General features: G+C 42.4%; 1 protein-coding gene and 2 long non-coding RNA genes across 15 annotated transcripts in view; 1 reads left to right on the top strand and 2 right to left on the bottom strand.

The window, feature by feature from the left end:
• Nucleotides 1-17737, bottom strand: part of LOC127006795 (protein vav-like) — a 59746-nt gene that overhangs the window by 1287 nt on the left and 40722 nt on the right. For 2 of the 12 annotated variants that reach the window (XM_050877122.1, XM_050877133.1), the window contains 15 exons: nucleotides 16354-16468; nucleotides 15414-15476; nucleotides 14254-14439; nucleotides 13856-14059; nucleotides 13463-13582; nucleotides 13187-13306; nucleotides 12933-13042; nucleotides 12671-12722; nucleotides 12209-12274; nucleotides 10935-11137; nucleotides 10620-10740; nucleotides 7810-7947; nucleotides 6001-6155; nucleotides 403-546; nucleotides 105-270 (listed from right to left, as the gene is read on the bottom strand). In XM_050877122.1, coding sequence (XP_050733079.1) covers nucleotides 105-270; nucleotides 403-546; nucleotides 6001-6155; nucleotides 7810-7947; nucleotides 10620-10740; nucleotides 10935-11137; nucleotides 12209-12274; nucleotides 12671-12722; nucleotides 12933-13042; nucleotides 13187-13306; nucleotides 13463-13582; nucleotides 13856-14059; nucleotides 14254-14439; nucleotides 15414-15476; nucleotides 16354-16468 — 1963 coding nt within the window. Of the gene's footprint in view, nucleotides 1-104; nucleotides 271-402; nucleotides 547-6000; nucleotides 6156-7809; nucleotides 7948-10619; nucleotides 10741-10934; nucleotides 11138-11674; nucleotides 11696-12208; nucleotides 12275-12670; nucleotides 12723-12932; nucleotides 13043-13186; nucleotides 13307-13462; nucleotides 13583-13855; nucleotides 14060-14253; nucleotides 14440-15413; nucleotides 15477-16353; nucleotides 16469-17737 lie in introns of all 12 variants that reach the window. The other 10 variants (XM_050877134.1, XM_050877129.1, XM_050877121.1 and 7 more) reach the window with 10 other exon arrangements.
• On the bottom strand, nucleotides 6462-7798 carry LOC127006799 (uncharacterized). 2 transcript variants are annotated; one of them, XR_007759763.1, is made up of 3 exons: nucleotides 7350-7798; nucleotides 6978-7287; nucleotides 6462-6838 (listed from the first exon to the last, which is right to left on the bottom strand). It is a non-coding gene; the product is annotated as an uncharacterized LOC127006799 (long non-coding RNA). The 2 variants fall into 2 exon arrangements; XR_007759764.1 differs by having other exon boundaries at nucleotides 6978-7163.
• Nucleotides 8325-17737, top strand: part of LOC127006800 (uncharacterized) — a 37888-nt gene continuing 28475 nt past the window's right edge. The window contains exon 1 of the long non-coding RNA XR_007759765.1: nucleotides 8325-9925. This is a non-coding gene — a long non-coding RNA (uncharacterized LOC127006800). The remainder of the gene's footprint in view (nucleotides 9926-17737) is intronic.

Genomic DNA, 17737 nt, shown 5'->3' with positions numbered 1-17737 from the left:
GATTACAGACATCTCCTCTTACTGATAAGCCCTGCAATAATAGTAGGCATTCATCTTGTTTTGATCCTCTAGAGTCTAGATGGAAAACCCAGACCATTACTCACCCTGTTGTCTATTCTTCCTTTCCACCAGCCGTTGTTCTCGCCATCATGACTGGTCACAATCACCCGGTCACCAAGTTCCAGTGAAAGGTGGTTCCTCCCCGTCCCACGGTAGGGGAAGTTTGCTATAGCAACTTCATACAGAGGACGGATCAGGTAAGCGAAGAGGCTGAAAGAGTTGTAAAGTCTCTATAATTAGAAGTCAAAAAAATTGATGACAATACGAACACCAACACCGGATCAATTAATTACCCAAAGCATGTGTTTAATGAAGTGAAGTATTACAGCTAAAAACACTCACTCAGAAAAGCACTCAGAAAGGGAATTTGATCCATAGTATTCGACGAGGGAGTCCAGTGTGCGGAAGTAGCGCACCTCGCTCAGGTAGAAGCTGCTGGTCTCCTCATGTTTCAGTATTCTCATGTGTTTGACTTCATTTGCAACTCTGTGGAACAAAACAGTAATGAGTAGAATCATTCATTCATTCATCTTGACGCCTGCTCCTAGGAACTCCCACCAGGGGATGGCCACGACAGAAGAGTTTCCATCTCTCTCTATCTTGACACTCCCTCCTTGCCTGCTCAAAGTTTCTCAAGGATCTTTCACCCCTCTCCCTGACATACTCCTACACCCTATCTTTCCATTTCACTGAAGGTCGTCCTCTAACATTCCCTCCATCTCACTCACATACACCCTCCTGGTCATCTTACTCTCCTCCATTCGCTCCATGTGGCCAAACCACTTTAACCCTAGATTACTATTGTTGTCCGGAATGCCGGCATGGGGGGATTAATTTGCATTGCGGAAGGAAAGCTGTAAGATGTACGAGGCTGTACAGCGTATCACCAAATATCTTATTAACATGACTCTAAGGCTGTGGATTATCCTGTATTGTCACTCCCAGATCTATCTCTTCTTGAACTTTCTTTAATATTTCTCCATCTCCAATTGTATAAGTCCATTTTGGTCTCACTTCACTCTTTCCCATTTCCATTACATGACATTTCTTCACATGGAATTCCATCTTCCATTTCATATTCCATTCACAAATCTTATTCTGGTCATCTTGCAGAATTTCAGTCTTTACTGTTTCTTATAAGTGTCAGCAGTGTGTGTGTGTGTGTGTGTGTGTGTGTGTATTTACCTAGTTTTACCTAGTTGTAGTTTTACAGGGCCTGGGCTTATGCTCGTGTGGTCCCATCTCCGTATCTGTAACCTGTATTTGTCCAACTTTTCTTTAAAGTTTTGCACACTCTTCGCTGATACTACATCCTCACTTAGTTTGTTCCAAATTTCTGTATTTCTTTGCAGGAAGCTATATTAACTTTGTGTGTGTGTGAGTGTGTGTGTGTGTGTGTGTGTGTGTGTGTGTGTGTGTTTGAACATAGGGATATATTATGATTAATAAGAGAATTGATGTGATTAATGAACTTTTACTGTATATGAAGAAAGTAGAATGTATGTGGTGCACAAATCTAATATGAATATCTAGAAATAGTAAATTACTACATTTTCTATACAAATGTTCAAAGTAAGAGGTGGGTGTGTGCTGTAACAGTCACAAAGTCTCCTATCCAGTGTCAGTATCTTGCCTTCACATCCTGTCTTGATAATTTTTCTGAAGATGACGATGAGAACAATTCTGAGAACATGACGTCAAAGGTTCAGACGCTGGGAAAACTGACATCAATGCAAAAAAAAATAATAATAATAATATTAATAATTATAATAATAATAATAAAAATAAAAAAAAGAATGGGGCCCACCAGTAATACAAAACAAAAAAAATCCACCAAAGTGCCACTCCCATAAAAAAGTAGAGGAGAGCATTACAAAGTTATAAATTTTGATGAGAGGTATCTTGATACTCTTCTCTTAATAGGAAAGTTTATGCTGTGCTCAGGCTGAGAGTTATTTCATTGACAATGAGCAGATACTGACCCCCTCCCCCTCCATGACCACCACCCCCACCTTCATCATATGGGATGGAGGTTAGTGGCATGTGAGGCCCCATCTGTACCAGGGGACCCCCTAATGAGCTCCAAGCTCTCTCTGGGAGGGTACTGGTTGGCAATGGTGGCTCCAGCTTGAGCAGACCTTGGTGAATCAAACACACACACACACACAAAAAAAAAAAAAAAATAAAATAAATAAATAAATAAATAAATAAATAAATACATCAATATACATAAATAAAACATAAATCAACAACAATAGTAACAATAATAATAATAATAATAATAATAATAATAATAATAATAATAATAATAATAATAATAATAATAATAATAATAATAATAATAATAATAATAATAATAATAATAATAATAATAATAATAATAATAAAACAAAATAAAAAAATAATATGAAGGAAACCAAACATTTACAGATAAAGGGGAAAAAACACAAAGAGAGAGAGAGAGAGAGAGAGAGAGAGAGAGAGAGAGAGAGAGAGAGAGAGAGAGAGAGAGAGAGAGAGAGAGAGAGAGAGAGAGAGAGAGAGAGAGAGAGAGAGAGAGAGAGAGAGAGAGAGAGAGAGATTTACATTTTTACATAGATTTACATAGAAAATCAGACCACACAGACCCCATGGTCCAGACTTGGTGGTCTGTCCTTAAACCTAAGTGATTTTACATTAATCAGAAGACTCCAAAACGTTGCATTTCTACTCTAGTTGATATTAAGTTGAAGGAAGTGACGGTCGAGCTTATTTTTGAAGGAGTCAATCGTGTTACACTGGACCACTGATGATGGGAGCTTATTCCATTCTCGCACTACAACGTTGGTGAAGAAAAATTTGGTGCAGTCTGAATTTACTTGTCTACATCTGAGTTTTACGCCATTGTTCCTCGTCGCAAAGTGTCATCGATCATAAACAATGTTGATCTGTCTACATTCGTGAAACCATTAAGTATTTTAAAACATTCGATCAGTTTTCCTCGAGGCGACGTTTCTCAGAGAGAACATGTTAAGGGTAGAAAGCCTTTCTTCGTAGGATTTGTTGCGCAAGGAAGGATAATTTTCGTTGCTTGACGCTGAACACCTTCTAATTTAGCAATATCCTTTGCATGGTGGGAGACCAAAACTGTACCGCATATTCCAAGTGGGGTCTGACTAAACTGTTGTAGAGGAGTATTACATCTTTATTCTTAAATAAAAGTTTCTTTTAATGAAGCCCAACATTCTGTTCGCTTTATTTGCTGCATCGATGCATTGCTGTGAGAATTTGAGGTTTGGCGATTTTGACCCCCAAGTCCTTGACGCATTGAACGCTTTGAGTTTCACGCCGCGCATTTCGTAATCAAACTTGTTATTCCTCGTTCCACCTTGAAGGACCTGGCAATTGTCTACGTTACCGGGCATCTCCCATCTATCCGACCAAGCTGAAATTTTGTGCAAATCCTCTTGGAGGCTTTGCCTGTCTTCGCCAGTGAGAACCGAGTTACCAATCTTTGTGTCGTCTGCAAATTTACTAATGCGGTTATTGAGTCCAACATCCACGTCGTTGATGTAAATAATGAAGAGCACTGGGCCAAGAACCGAGCCCTGAGGGACGCCACTAGTGACAGGCCCCAACTCTGAGTTAAATCCGTCAATCACTACTCTTTGTTGTCTGTTGCTCAACCAATTCGCGATCCATTGGTTTACCTGACCGTCAATACCTATTTGTTTTAATTTGTAAAGTAATTTATGATGCGGGACTTTATCAAACGCTTTCTGGAAATGAAGATAGACTACGTCCAGTGATTTGGTTACGTCATAAACAGTGAAGAGGTCGTTATAAAAGGTTAATAGATTTGATAGGCAGGATCTTTTGTTTCGGAAGCCATGTTGTGAGTCCCCAATTAATGAGTGGCTTTCAAGGTAACTCACAATTTTGTCTCTAATTATGCCCTCAAGTAGCTTACCTACAACCGAAGTTAGACTAATGGGCCTGTAATTACCTGGTACTTTTTGGTCTCCTTTCTTAAAAATCGGTGTCACGTTAGCCTTTTTCCAATCTGAAGGGACAATGCCTTGTCGCAAGGACATATTGAATACGGTTGTGAGGGAGGAGAGTATTTCGCTCTTTGTTTCTTTCAGCAGAGTTGGATATACTTTATCAGGTCCAGGACTTTTATTTGTTTTAAGTGATTTGAGGGCTTTAAGGACTTCATCGGGTTTTATTTCAAAGTTAGACAATGCATGCTCGGGATTTACATTAGTACTGGTGTTGGTGGTGGTGGTGGGAGGACTGTTATTATTAAACACCGAGGAAAAGTAATTATTTAATAGGTTTGCAACGTGTTGGCTGTCAGTCACTAGTGCACCGTCGCTGTTTATTAAAGGTCCAATTCCACTTCTGATCGCCTTTCTGTTGTTTATGTAACTGAAGAAGGATTTCGGATTATTTTACAGTTGGCTGCAATATTTACTTCATATCTACGCTTTGCCTGATGCACTAATCTTTTTACTCGTCGCCTTGCATCATTGCAAAGTCTAATGTTTTCGGCGTGCTTTGGTCTTTCTTTAACCTGTAAGACAATTTTCTCTCCTTGACTGAGTGTTTAATTTCGCTATTAAACCAAGGTGGACTTTATTAGTGTTAATTCGCTTCGCACAAGGGACAAATGTGTCCTGCTGAGTGAGTAAGTGATTTTTAAAAGTTTAGCCAGGCGTCCTCTGCATTGCCGTCATCTGATAGTTGCATATCTATTAGTTTTCGTCGGATTTCTGAAGTTGGCTCTTTTGAAATTGGGCACCTTAACTTTATTTTCAGTCACCGATGTTTGAGCTCTAATGTCAACGCACTAGTTTATGATCGCAGGAACCGAGGTGTTCTCCTACCGTGACATTACTGACTAGGTTATCTTGGGTCGCTATAACAAGGTCAAGTATGTTATTTTGTCGAGTTGGTTCAGAAACCATTTGGCTTAGATAATTTTCCTCTAGAAATTTGATCATTCTATGGGACTCACCTTCTGTACCCGACAGTGTCGCCCAGTCGATATGGGGAGGTTAAAGTCTCCTAGTATCAGTGAGTCGCTGTTATTAAGTGACTGCCTTAAGACGCTGTACATTTCAAGATCGCCATCAAGTGATTGCCCGGAGGCCTGTAAGTGACAGATATATTTAAATTGACTTTTGCAATGTTTACTCGCACGCACAAATGTTCAACGTTACTGTTTCTTGGTGTTTTGTCAGTAGGTTGCAAGTAGCTTTTTGACAAAAAGGCGACACCACCCCTCTACAGTTTACACGATCATTGTTGAAGAATCTGTAGCCATCTATGTTATATTCGGAACTTAAATCAATATTAGTGGTGTCGATAAATGTTTCGGTTATAGCAATTACGTCAAAGTTTTCTGTCAGAGCAAGACATCGCAGTTCATCAAATTTGTTTCTTAGGCTACGCGCATTGAAACTAAGGACTCTTAGGTTATCTTGAAGCTTGGTAATAAAGGTACTGGAGGGTTCAATGTTACGAGTCTGTTGCGGTGTGAGGTGTCTATTTACACGGGCGGGATGGAAGGACGTGGCTGAGAGTCGTGTTTTGTTGTTAGGGCGTTACGTGCGGCGTTGTTGAGGAGCCTTCCAAATCTGGCTGCCCGATGGGGGACAGGTGTATGCCGTCCCTTTGGAAAAGTCTACTCTGGCCGTAGAAATCGTTCCAGGCGTTAAAGAATTCGACGTCAAGCTCTCCGCAGAGAGTCTGCAGGCGGTTGTTGAGGCTGAAGGCCTTATTGTAGAAAAAAGAGAGAGAGAGAGAGAGAGAGAGAGAGAGAGAGAACAAGTTTTTGGTGTCGGTCAGAGAGAGAGATGAGAGAGGAGAGAGAGAGAGAGAGAGAGAGAGAGAGAGAGAGAGAGAGAGAGAGAGAGAGAGAGAGAGAGAAAAAAATATCTATATATACAAACTTACTTGAGGGAGAGAACAAGTTTTTGGTGTCGGTCAGACCAGCGGATGAGGAACGTTCCCTGCGGCTGATGAAGCAGGTGGTCTGAGGCTCTCTCCCTCGTCATCTCCTCCACCCACCAGGCATACTGCTGGAGCTGCAGGTTGCCATAGCCTGGGTACTGCAAGGGAGGAGTGTGGTAAAGCCAGAGACCAAATGTTGCAGGCGTGACAGCATGTTTTCTATTCAAGGAAGGAATGGACAGCTGCAAGGGTAAGGGGCAGAGGGTAAGGTTAACCTTTTCAATACGTGACACAGACGTTGGCGTCACAGTATGGAAAGGGTTGAGAGGAAATGGAAGAGGATGAATCCTCTTCTAAACCTCTTAAGAGGAAATGGAAGAGGATTAAGAGGTTTAGAAGAGGATTAATCCTCTTCCATTTCCTCTTAACCCTTTCCATACTGTGACGCCGACGTCTGCGTCACCATATTGAAAGAGTTAAGTGTTCCATGTTATACCCAGGGAGGGAAGGATGCAAGGGTAAGGGGCAGAGGGGAACCTTAAGTGTTCCATGTTACAGCCAGGGAGGGAAGGATGCAAGGGTAAGGGGAAGCGGGGAACCTTAAGTGTTCCATGTTACAGCCAGGGAGGGAAGGATGCAAGGGTAAGGGGCAGCGGGGAACCTTAAGTGTTCCATGTTACAGCCAGGGAGGGAAGGATGCAAGGATAAGGGGCAGAGGGGAACCTTAAGTGTTCCATGTTACAGCAGGAAGGATGCAAGGGTAAGGGGCAGAGGGGAACCTTAAGTGTTCCATGTTACAGCCAGGGAGGGAAGGATGCAAGGGTAAGGGGCAGAGGGGAACCTTAGGGTCTTAGGGTCAAAGGAGCTGCCTCGTACAGGCCTACTGGCCTCTTGCAGACTCCTGCGTTCTTATGTTCTTATGTTGTTCTTATGTTACAGCCAGGGATGGAAGGATGCAAGGGTAAGGGGCAGAGGGGAACCTTAAGTGTTCCATGTTACAGCCAGGGAGGGAAGGATGCAAGGGTAAGGGGCAGAGGGGAACCTTAAGTGTTCCATGTTACAGCCAGGGAGGGAAGGATGCAAGGGTAAGGGTCAGAGGGGAACCTTAAGTGTTCCATGTTACAGCCAGGGAGGGAAGGATGCAAGGGTAAGGGGCAGACGGGAACCTTAAGTGTTCCATGTTACAGCCAGGGATGGAAGGATGCAAGGGTAAGGGGCAGAGGGGAACCTTAAGTGTTCCATGTTACAGCCAGGGAGGGAAGGATGCAAGGGTAAGGGGCAGAGGGGAACCTGAAGTGTTCCATGTTACAGCCAGGGAGGGAAGGATGCAAGGGTAAGGGGCAGAGGGGAACCTTAAGTGTTCCATGTTACAGCCAGGGAGGGAAGGATGCAAGGGTAAGGGGCAGACGGGAACCTTAAGTGTTCCATGTTACAGCAGGAAGGATGCAAGGGTGAGAGCTAACCATTATATCACACAGTAGGGATCTGTGTACAAATATAATAAGTTACAAATCTGTAATCCTGACACAGCTAACACACTGAAAATTATTGATAGATGGAATAAAATAGATAATGCATTAATGTTTGGTACCACTAACACCAATGTATGTACACATTAACAGAAATTTGGGGTACCATCCGATAGTTTGAAAAATTCCTAATTCCAACAAGTATGGGTCTGCTGCTGATCAGATTGATGGGCTTTTGTTGTAGAGCGACCCTGCACAACCAATTTCCACAATGATCTAAGTTCTAATGATTTAGCTTTAATGAAAACAGTTCAGTGAACAACAATGGATGAACTCCACCTACCGGATCGCTGGGTCTCCTGATAACCTGCGGCGGGTGTGCGGGGATGGGTGACTCGTGCCGGGCCCGTCCTTCACAGCGCTGCACCCCATTAAGGCAGTTCCTGTGCATCACCAACTCACACTTTGAGCACTTGTATCCCTGCAAACACAAAGTGCTTTCTGTAAAGATGCTATGTAGTTGGCCAGAACCAGGTTGCCTAGGGAGACACATAACACCCTTGCATCCTATGACAAAGAGAAAAGAAGCAACTACATACTGGGTTGCTGGGTCTGCTAGTGACTTGAGGAACCATCACAGTGGCTCGGCGATTCTTCCTCTTGGCTACTGTGCTGACTCGTGTTGATCTTCTAGGGATTTCCCCATCCTTGCCTGAGAGGAACTGGTAATCTGTTATTCTCCTGGCCCACTCCTTGCTATGTACCCCCAGGGGTCTTGGTCTGAGCTGCACACCCTCCATTGTGTCCTGTAGGTTCCCAAGGAGGGGCAGGTTCTCTTCTTCCTCTACAATGGTGAGCAAGTTCTCTGTTTCATCACAATCACAGACTTTCTCAGTTTCCTCGTGGTTCTTGTCCACGTCCCCGTAGATGAGGCTCTTCAGTGCACTCTGGCACCTCTCCTTCAGCTTTGTGATACCTCCTTGCACTCTGCACATGAGCCCCTCCTGATCCTGGTTCAGTTCCTTCAGGGGAGTGAGTGGCAGGCAGGAAGCAGGTAGGGGAGGGGATGACAGGGGCCGAGGCATCCGCCTCGGATTAGAGCTTATCACTTGTTGTGGAAATCGTTGTGGAGAGCTGGCAATGAGTCCGGTTCGGCTGTTACATGACTGGCTTCTTTTTAATAGTTCTGAGAATGGAAGAGGTTCGCCACACCCAGCCATGGTTCGTTGAGTTCAAAAATTTTAACAAAATATCAAAGTGGCAGAGAAAGGGACATGGCACCTCCTCGTCAAGAACTCGTGGACACACTGTTTATCAGAGTTAAGACGCTGTGCCGAACAGGATGTGACATTTCCTGTGCAGCTGATGCACTGTGAGACAAAGCATGTACATGACGTATATATAAAAAAGCTAGAACTTTCCAAAATAAACAGGAGACTTCTCAGTACATATTACATATCACTACATATCACTACTACAGTCATCCTTAAACTCTACTTAGCACTAGTTAGACCTTATCTCAATTATGTGGTTCAGTTCTGGTCACCCTAATACAGAATGAATATCAAGATGTTAGAAATCTGTACAGAGGAGAATGACCAAAATGAGTCAAGGGGTGAGAAACTTGCCTTATAAAGATAGACTGAAGCATTTAAAACTACACTCTCAAGAAAGGCGAAGGTTACGAGGTGACTTGATCGAGGTTTATAAATGGATGAAGGGCTTTAATAAAGGGGATGTCAATAGGGTTTTGGTTGTAAAAGAGCCAGGCAGGACACATATCAATGGTTTTAAGCTAGATAAATTCAGATCCAACAAAGACATAGGCAATAATTGGTTTACCAATAGGGTGGTGGATGAGTGGAACAGGTTTGGCAGTCATGTCGTGGGTGCCAATACCATTCAAGAATAGGTTGGATAAATTCATGGATAGTGAGGATAGAGTGGCTAATCACAGTGACGTGATTTCTTGATGTATAAATAAAAACCCACACTGGCAGACGATAGTTATGTTTTTAACCAAACAGTTTCGGTGGACACTGCCACCATCTTCAGTGGTGTAAAGGAAGAGTAGAAGATAGTAGAGATAGTGAGGATAGGTGGGGTTAGGCTCACAGGAGCTGTCTTGTATAGGCCAACCTGCCTCTTGCAGACACTTTATGTTCTTATGCTCTTATTAAAAAAAGACTATATGGTTAGCAACATGGCTGGTGTAGAAAATTTCAAATATCATGTTACACAATCAAACTGAAAAAAAACAAAATTCTGTGACTATAGAGAGATCTAAAGTATTTTATCTCTTAAAGTTAATACAGCACATACACCTCCGTGGTCTAGTGGTGAGTGTGCCTGGTTACTACTCCACGGGACTGGGTTTGAATCCCGGCCCAGATCACCCAGCTGTTCATCCTCCCTTTCAGGCTGCTTGATAAATGGGTACGTGGGAAAACCTGGGGGAGGTAAACTGTGGCAATCCCGGAATTCACATTGGCCCATGTCCCGGGGTAACTGGTTCTTACCACCACAGGCTCAATGGGACAATGGAACAGAGATGAGCACCACAGCCATGCCGGCTATAGTGTATGCACCCACCTTTTCAATTATATCCACAGAGGAAGGGGAGAGGAGCGAGGTAGAGAAGGCAGTAAAGGAGCTAAAAGTGGCAAAGGAGCCTGACATTGTCAGCATAACATCAGGAATGCTGAAAAAAAAGAGGTGTAGTTGTTTGATGATATGTAATCTAGCATGGCAGTGGGGTGATGCTCCACAAGACTGGAGAAAGGCCATCACTGTGCTGCTAAACAAAGGAAAAGGAAGTAGGGGTTGTTGTAACAACAAAGGGAATAAGCTTACTCAGTGTGACATGTATGGTGTGAAAGGCTTTAAATGACAGGATGGTGGAAATAACTGAAAGAAAATGTGGGGAATGAACAAGGGGCTTTAGAAACGCAAGGGTATGTTATGAAGTGAAGGAACAGGGAAGCTTCTGCCATGACCACCCCCTTGAGGGAACATGACATCAGAGATATAGAAAGAAATATGATTACCTGCACAAAGCTAACCCATACTTTGCTTGGTATTTCCATGCATCCCAAGTTGAAAATCAAGTGCAATCAATACAAGCACACATATGTTGTGGTCTACTTGAATTACCTGAAAGATGGTTCCTTTGAGCAGCTTGTTGCACATCTCACAACGAGTGTTGGGCCTGGAGAAGGTGGTGATGGCAAATGAGTGTCCCATCTCCTGGTTCTTAGAGGGGTTGAGGTATTCTCTGTAATGACAGGCACATTAAGAGTCACAGGGCCTCTCAAGCAGGGAAGCCTGGCTGCCCAGACTAGCTCAGAGCTGATGTAAGGTGAGAGGTTTTCATGTCCAGTGTTTTGTCTGATATCACTCCTGTTAAGTTAAAATAAATAGCATCCCGAGGAACCTGACCCATTATCCTTCTTGATGGCCTCAACTCACATTGCATCGCTGATACTCTTCATCCACTTCTCCTTAGAGTCGCTGTCTTTGGTGATGATAGTGTACGCCTTCTTGTTGACATCCACCACCAGGTAGAAGCTGTTCTGACGCCCTCGAGTGCTGCTGCCCATCCCCGACCCACCAGAATTCTCAACACGACAGTTCTCCAGCCTCACGGAGTCCTTGTAGAAGTATTTTTCGTCCTGTTGTATGAGACTCACATAAGAAAGAACCCAAAAAGAGTCCTCAAGAGACTCAGAGATGCAAGAGTCTCATATTACAAAACTGGTAGTCAGACAAAATGTAACATTACAGGTGACTTAGTTATGACGATTTACTTTATATTTGACTTTTCATTAGAATACTTGAATATACAAAATATTTGCTGATCACTGTAACATGCAACTTATTCACATGACAGAATATCTAAACTACCTAATTACCAACATGTATTTATAGTATTTGTCTTGTGAATATTCAAATCTAATAGCAGGCAGAAAGTATTAAACCAATGGATTCCACATTAATAAAATCACATAAAATTAGTGAGGAATTTCATCCAGCAATGGCTAAAAAACCAGCTTCACATCAACTCATACTATAACATGATGTCCTTTGTTGTGGCCTGAACCTACAAAGAATGGCTCATGTTGTAGTTTCAGGCATTTGTAAGAAACTCCACAAACAAAAGGGTAATCACAGATACCAGTAATAACAAAGACCAAGCGTGATCTAGTTACCCCAAGCAGCCTTTCCATAATCTGTGCAGTACCGAGGCATTACCATGGAAGCAGGAAAGTGAAGGAAAAAGGAATTAAGAAAGCATTAATTACTCTTACAGTGATGTCAGATGGTGCAAAAAAGTACATGTATATTTGTTTTTGTTCCTAATGAATAAAAACAGAATGGTGACTGTGACATTGTGCCTCATCTAAGAAGTTAAGGACACTACAGTGAGATGGATGTACAAATATTTGATGGACAAGATTGCCAGTAAGTGTGCACACAGTTAACCAACACCTAGGAGTCAGTGGACACAACAATAATCCTGTAAGTCTTTTGTACCACATAAATAAACTATGAGTGATGGATGGCAGAGGGAGGTTGTTTAGACCCTCTTTGAATCAGTGGACAAAACAATAAACCCACAAGTCTTCTACATAATTAACAATGAGTGATCTGTAAGAGGGATGGCCCCACAGAGTAGCATACTACATACAACACCACTACCACCACCACCATCACCACTGCCAGCCAGCCAGTCAAGTAAGTACCTCCAGTGACACCTCACCCCATGACCACCTATTGCCATTATGACCCAGGAACAGGTCGGATAATCTCTGTCAAGGAAAGTGTCGGTTGATTAAACTTGAAGCACTTCCTGATAATATCTAGATCTAGAAAAATGTTTGATGTTGTGATGCTTCAGAGTATTACAAAATCCCTGCATGATCCACTGCTATCAGAACACAATTACTGGCTTTTATTCTCCATGACAGAAAATACTCAACAATACTCTGTTGCAAGGTTAGTTTAGTTAGTATTAGCTACAATGTAAATGTGAATCAGCTGTAAGGAAAGGAAGTTAGAAGCACTCACTGCAATATTTAGAGAATGGTCAGACTATTGATAATATCCATTGAGAAATAGATTTTGTATATGCAATTCACGACTATGGCAACTAACGGCCATTTGGAAGCAAATGAAAGCCTTGAGTGCGGGGAGCTTGGACTTACCCTTGTCTGTTTGCTGCATATCACCATCACCTTGTCAAACACAAACACATATCTGTTGAAGAAACCCAGAATAAATATGGAGGGATTTACCAATGATGCCTTCTCCATGCCTCCTTACTTCATTTATTCTCTTAGATACTGAGCAAGGAGTCACAAGCCAACCTGTAAAACTGAGGATCATGTCTCCCTGAAACACTGCTCCATACAGAGCACTTTACACCATCACCACCTCCCCTCCTCCTCTGATCCTGTAGACACTCACCTTTTCCTTATTGGCTCTGGGTGACACTCAATCTTTGTCTCTCCATCATGCCTCAGCTTGCCAAGCTCCTGCCAGTCATTGATATCACTTGGCATTTCCATTATGCTGTTCTGGAACAGCAACATTGTCAGTCAGTTCAAAATACCTTCCAGTTGTTTAACCTAATCCTATACTTAATGATACAAATTTGAGCATCATCATTCCCAGCCAATACTGTTTTCTTGATGTGTGGGCAAACTTAGTTAAACACTTACCCGAAGGTCCCGAATGATTTGTAGCATCTCTTTGTCCCTCTTCACCTCATTTATATACTCTGCAAGGTCCTTCATGGACTCATGGGCACGTTTCAGGTCCCCAAGTTCACTGTGAGGCTGCTGATGGAGATAAAATCATTAGGGAAACACTGAAGAGGGTTGGAGATATGTAGGAATCACATTGTGAGTGGCTGTACAATAAAATCTGTGGTTCATAATGCAATCACACACACACACACACACACATTTTCTCCTCTGCTAAAACTGAACACTTACAGCCTGAGTGTGACGGACCAGCTCTTGAAGGAGAAGGTGGTACTTGAGGATGCGCTGGACTGGCACCACCAGGTACCCTCGCAGCTGGTGACGGCCATCACTCACTTCACTCTGGCACTCCTGAGTCACAAACACAGGTGTGACGTGGAGAAAAAGTGGTGAGAAGCTTTGCTGGTTTAGTAACTGCATAACAAACACAAAAGTAGATAAATAGTATTCTTGATAGTCACAGAGAAAGAAAACACTCATCTACTTATATATGGGTGCTGATGAATACAAAAAGTTAGACCCTCCAAAAACATGATTAACACACACACACACCATTCATCAACCAGGAGACAGAAACTACTGACTAAACCACCAGCCAGCAGAACCTTGAGCCCCTTGACCCACCTGGATGAGGTTTCTGACTTCCTCATTGTTGTTCATGACGTCCTCCACCTCCTGCTGCGCCGCCGCCAGGTTGGCACAATACTCCCCATAGATGATGAGCTGCTCTTGGTTCTCCAGGAAGACCTCGGAGATTGTCTTCCCTGAGGTGTTGTTCTGGGCGTCCTTCAGGTCCCGGTGCAGAGCTTGGTGGATCCTTGCCAACTCCTGAAGAAGTCGAAAGTCACAAAAAAGGAAAAAGTGGAAATGAACTTGTCAAAGGTTTCCAGTTGACTGATGTTCATTTTCATATAACCAACTTCCTTTATTCATACTTGTATCATCATTTTCCCTCTGCATGTAAAGGACATACCATATAAAAAGACAAAGACAGAAGAGGAACAAGAGAGTATAAGACTCACTGGTATGCACCCAAAGATTTTTTTTATTTGTTCCTCATGGAGTTTCTTTTTGAGCGGCTCGAGGAACTTTGTGCAGAGCATGTTGAGAGCTGTCACATAATTGTTCTCAGTTTCCACGATCTCCTGGAGGCAGAGGTCCCGCTTCCTGGTGAGGTCGGGAGCCTCCACACGAGGCACGGCTGCATCCTGTCAAGTGCATGGAGGTTCAGGACGTCTACTTCTTATTGTTTTGTCCGGTGTGATGGTGAGCTTTAGAATGCCTTGGGCCTGACTGTGTTCACTTGAGGTTCGTCAAAGATAGTATTGAACTTGAATGACTGTTATGCTTGGTTTAGGGTTTCTGCTAACTGATGATGAATTAACTGGAATACATTTCCTTATCTGATCAATAAAATATGATTTGAGGGCATTCCCGCCAGGATGAATGATCACTTAGCACTGGCAATCTAAACCAGAAAAAGATGCTCATTTATGAAGCCAAATATTCTTTTCATAAGTTCATAGGAATCAGTTTAATTTTTAAAATTCATAAAGCAACTAAAAATGTCTCATTTGACGAAAGCAGTGAACCAAGCTGCGTGTATTAGACAAAGGCTTTACAAAGAGCAAAGGTTATGAATAAGCCTCAACTGAAAGCAACACTTCATGACTGGATTAAGCCTTTCCTAATGCCATTCTTTGGCTGTGAGCTAGAAACTTTAAAAAAATAATATGGTGGAGTGTCAGTCATAAAACAATGCACATTTGTACCTGAAGAAAGAGGGTCAAGAAAGAACTGAAAGGTGTGTGGCACTAAAGACAGCAGCAGCCATTGTATGGTTGTGGAGGTCACTTGTGTTTGATTAAATGTACAGGTCTGCTGTGTTGTTAGCTGTCCTAAACTTGTGACTGCCAACACAACAGCATGCATGACAGGCTCAACACACTGAAGCAGAGTATGCTCTATATTTGTGTTTGTTACTCTGTATTTGTGTTTGATTAAATGTACAGGTTTGCTGTGTTGTCAGCTGTCCTAAACTTGTGACTGCCAACACAACAGCATGCATGGCAGGCTCAACACACTGAAGCAGAGTATGCTCTATATTTGTGCTCCAGGGAATGACAGGCTGTGCAGGTTATGAGGAAAAGCATGATGGACAAGGAGCTGGATAATAACTTACTACAGGTATCTCGAAAGCATCATATATGTGTTCAACTTCTTCATAAATGTTCTCTTCCTCCAGCTAAAAAGAGCATGCAGAAGGGAGTTAGGGTTAGAGGTGACACCATTCTTGACTGGACGCCTCCATTCCACATCACCGCTTTTGTTCTGCTCCCCTGTCGCCCCTTTCCAACACCCACATAGATGTACAAACATGCAACATGCAACAGGTAATTAGAGCTTGTGGTGGCAAGGCTTCACTCTTGTTAGTCATGTGCGTTAGAACTTGGCCATTGTAAGGAATATCACAACCTTGTCAAAATGTGGCGGGAGCACTGTCCATACTTGGTGGTTCATGGATACATAATAATGTTGATTTATGTGCTCTGTACTGCCACCTATTTTTCATAATTTTAATTCCAGTCTAACAGAATGAAGCATTACCTTGTATTAACAAATACAAGAAAGTGGAGAGACAGCCACCCACAGTCATGCACAACAAATAAGATCATGCAGCAGATGGCTGTGAAACACAGAAAATAAACTAAACATGCCTGTGATCATGATGTCTTAACAGAACAGAGAACATTTCATGCAGCATCATAACTCCTCCAATACTAAGGTGCTGAGGAGGGTTACCTGTCTTAGTCTGATGGAGACTGTGCGTAAGGGTTGTCTCCGGGCAGCAGCCAGTGTTACTTTGCCCATGTCTTTCCATGATGTTTGGCCATTGGATGTAATGCAATACTTCACTCACCACGATCACAACATTCACACCTTTCTTTTCTCTCACATTCCCAAGCATTTCTTTTATCCTTCCAAAGCAGTTTCTCAAGGCACTGACTGTTCTGAGCTCTCATTCACCCTCTCAAAATTGACCCTTAACGTTACTCATCACACACTCTTGCTATGCATTATCTTACATTCCCCAAGCCATCACCATTATCACCTGCACCCACCTGTCTGCGACTACACAATTTGAGCTCTGCATATATCCTGTTGTCTCTTAAGAGGTAGTCGTCAGGTGACTCCTGTGTCCGCATGCTGATGAGGGTGGGGTCCCCTGCCGGGCCACTGCACGTCAAAACAAAACATAAATATCTGCCACTACATCCACCTGCACTGACAAGATACTACACCATCACATGCTAGAAGATCTTGGACCTTATGATAGATCTATTATGATAATGACAAGCCAAGGAGTATATATGGATGTTAGAAAAAACATTTTCTATAAAGAAAATAGATGTGGAAAAAGAAGTATCAATCTAACAAGGGTAGTACAATGGAAGTCTCCCCTTGAAGAAGCAAAAGTTACAGGAAAGAAAACACAGGATATAATTGTATTTCCTTGTTGACTCCCAATGAAAAATAAACCTTTCAATTACTAATTAAAGCTTGTGGTAAACATTCACATTTTTTATGCTATAAATACTGTTTAGCTTAATGGCCCAATATTTTCTTCTACCATGGATGGATGAATGCACAAGCAAAACAAATAAAGTAAAGAAAGCATGCAAGGAACTGATACATGAATGACCTTTATGTATGGAGGGAGTTATCTAACCTTCCTTGTAAAGTCCAAATACTTAGCATCAAAACATTATCACTTGTAGTGTTATAACATACCAACTGGAAGAGTGCCACTACCTAAGAGTAGCTGCCAGTCAAAATATAAACATTTTGTGTCACCAGCCTGCCACACCTCCTTAAACCTTACATTAGTAATGAAAACAACCCCAAAAAAGCTGTCCTCCAACAATTAGGCTATGCTTAAAACAACTGGAAAATGTGCAGCTTATGGCTCAGGGAGGTGGAGCTGCTAATCAAAAAGAAGCATATCCACTCTCAGTAAGAGCTACAATATTGAGTGTGTGACTTTGGTATGAGCAGGAGGCCCTGATGTCACTATTATGGCTGATGACCAGAAAACTGCATTGGGGCATACTGGAAAAAAAAAAAAAAAAAAAAAAAAAACCCCACCCCCGGGGGGGGGGGGGGGCGGGAGATATTGTATTTTGTCATTAATGTCTGCCAGGTCAGGTGACAGGCATACTTCTAAAATGCACGGACATTGTATTTACCTTCTTTCACTGTTGAAGGGGGCTGTGTATGAGGTTAATGACACCTAACCATACATAGTACATTTCAAGGTCAAGAATAACATACTTAATACATGGTCTAGCTATAAAACTGCTCTCAACCCTATGACAGAAAATATCTTGTCCATTTCATCGCACTAACTTACTCATAAATGACACTGTCTATCCAACCAAAAGATGCAATGAGAACAGAGGGCGAGAAAGCAACAAGAACATTAAGAATTACCACCTACACTAAAAT

Source organism: Eriocheir sinensis, chromosome 33 (assembly GCF_024679095.1).
Source record: "Eriocheir sinensis breed Jianghai 21 chromosome 33, ASM2467909v1, whole genome shotgun sequence".
Lineage (NCBI taxonomy): Eukaryota > Metazoa > Arthropoda > Malacostraca > Decapoda > Varunidae > Eriocheir > Eriocheir sinensis.
The sequence above is the reverse complement of the archived record's forward strand: the minus strand, read 5'-3'. Positions and strand labels throughout refer to the sequence as shown.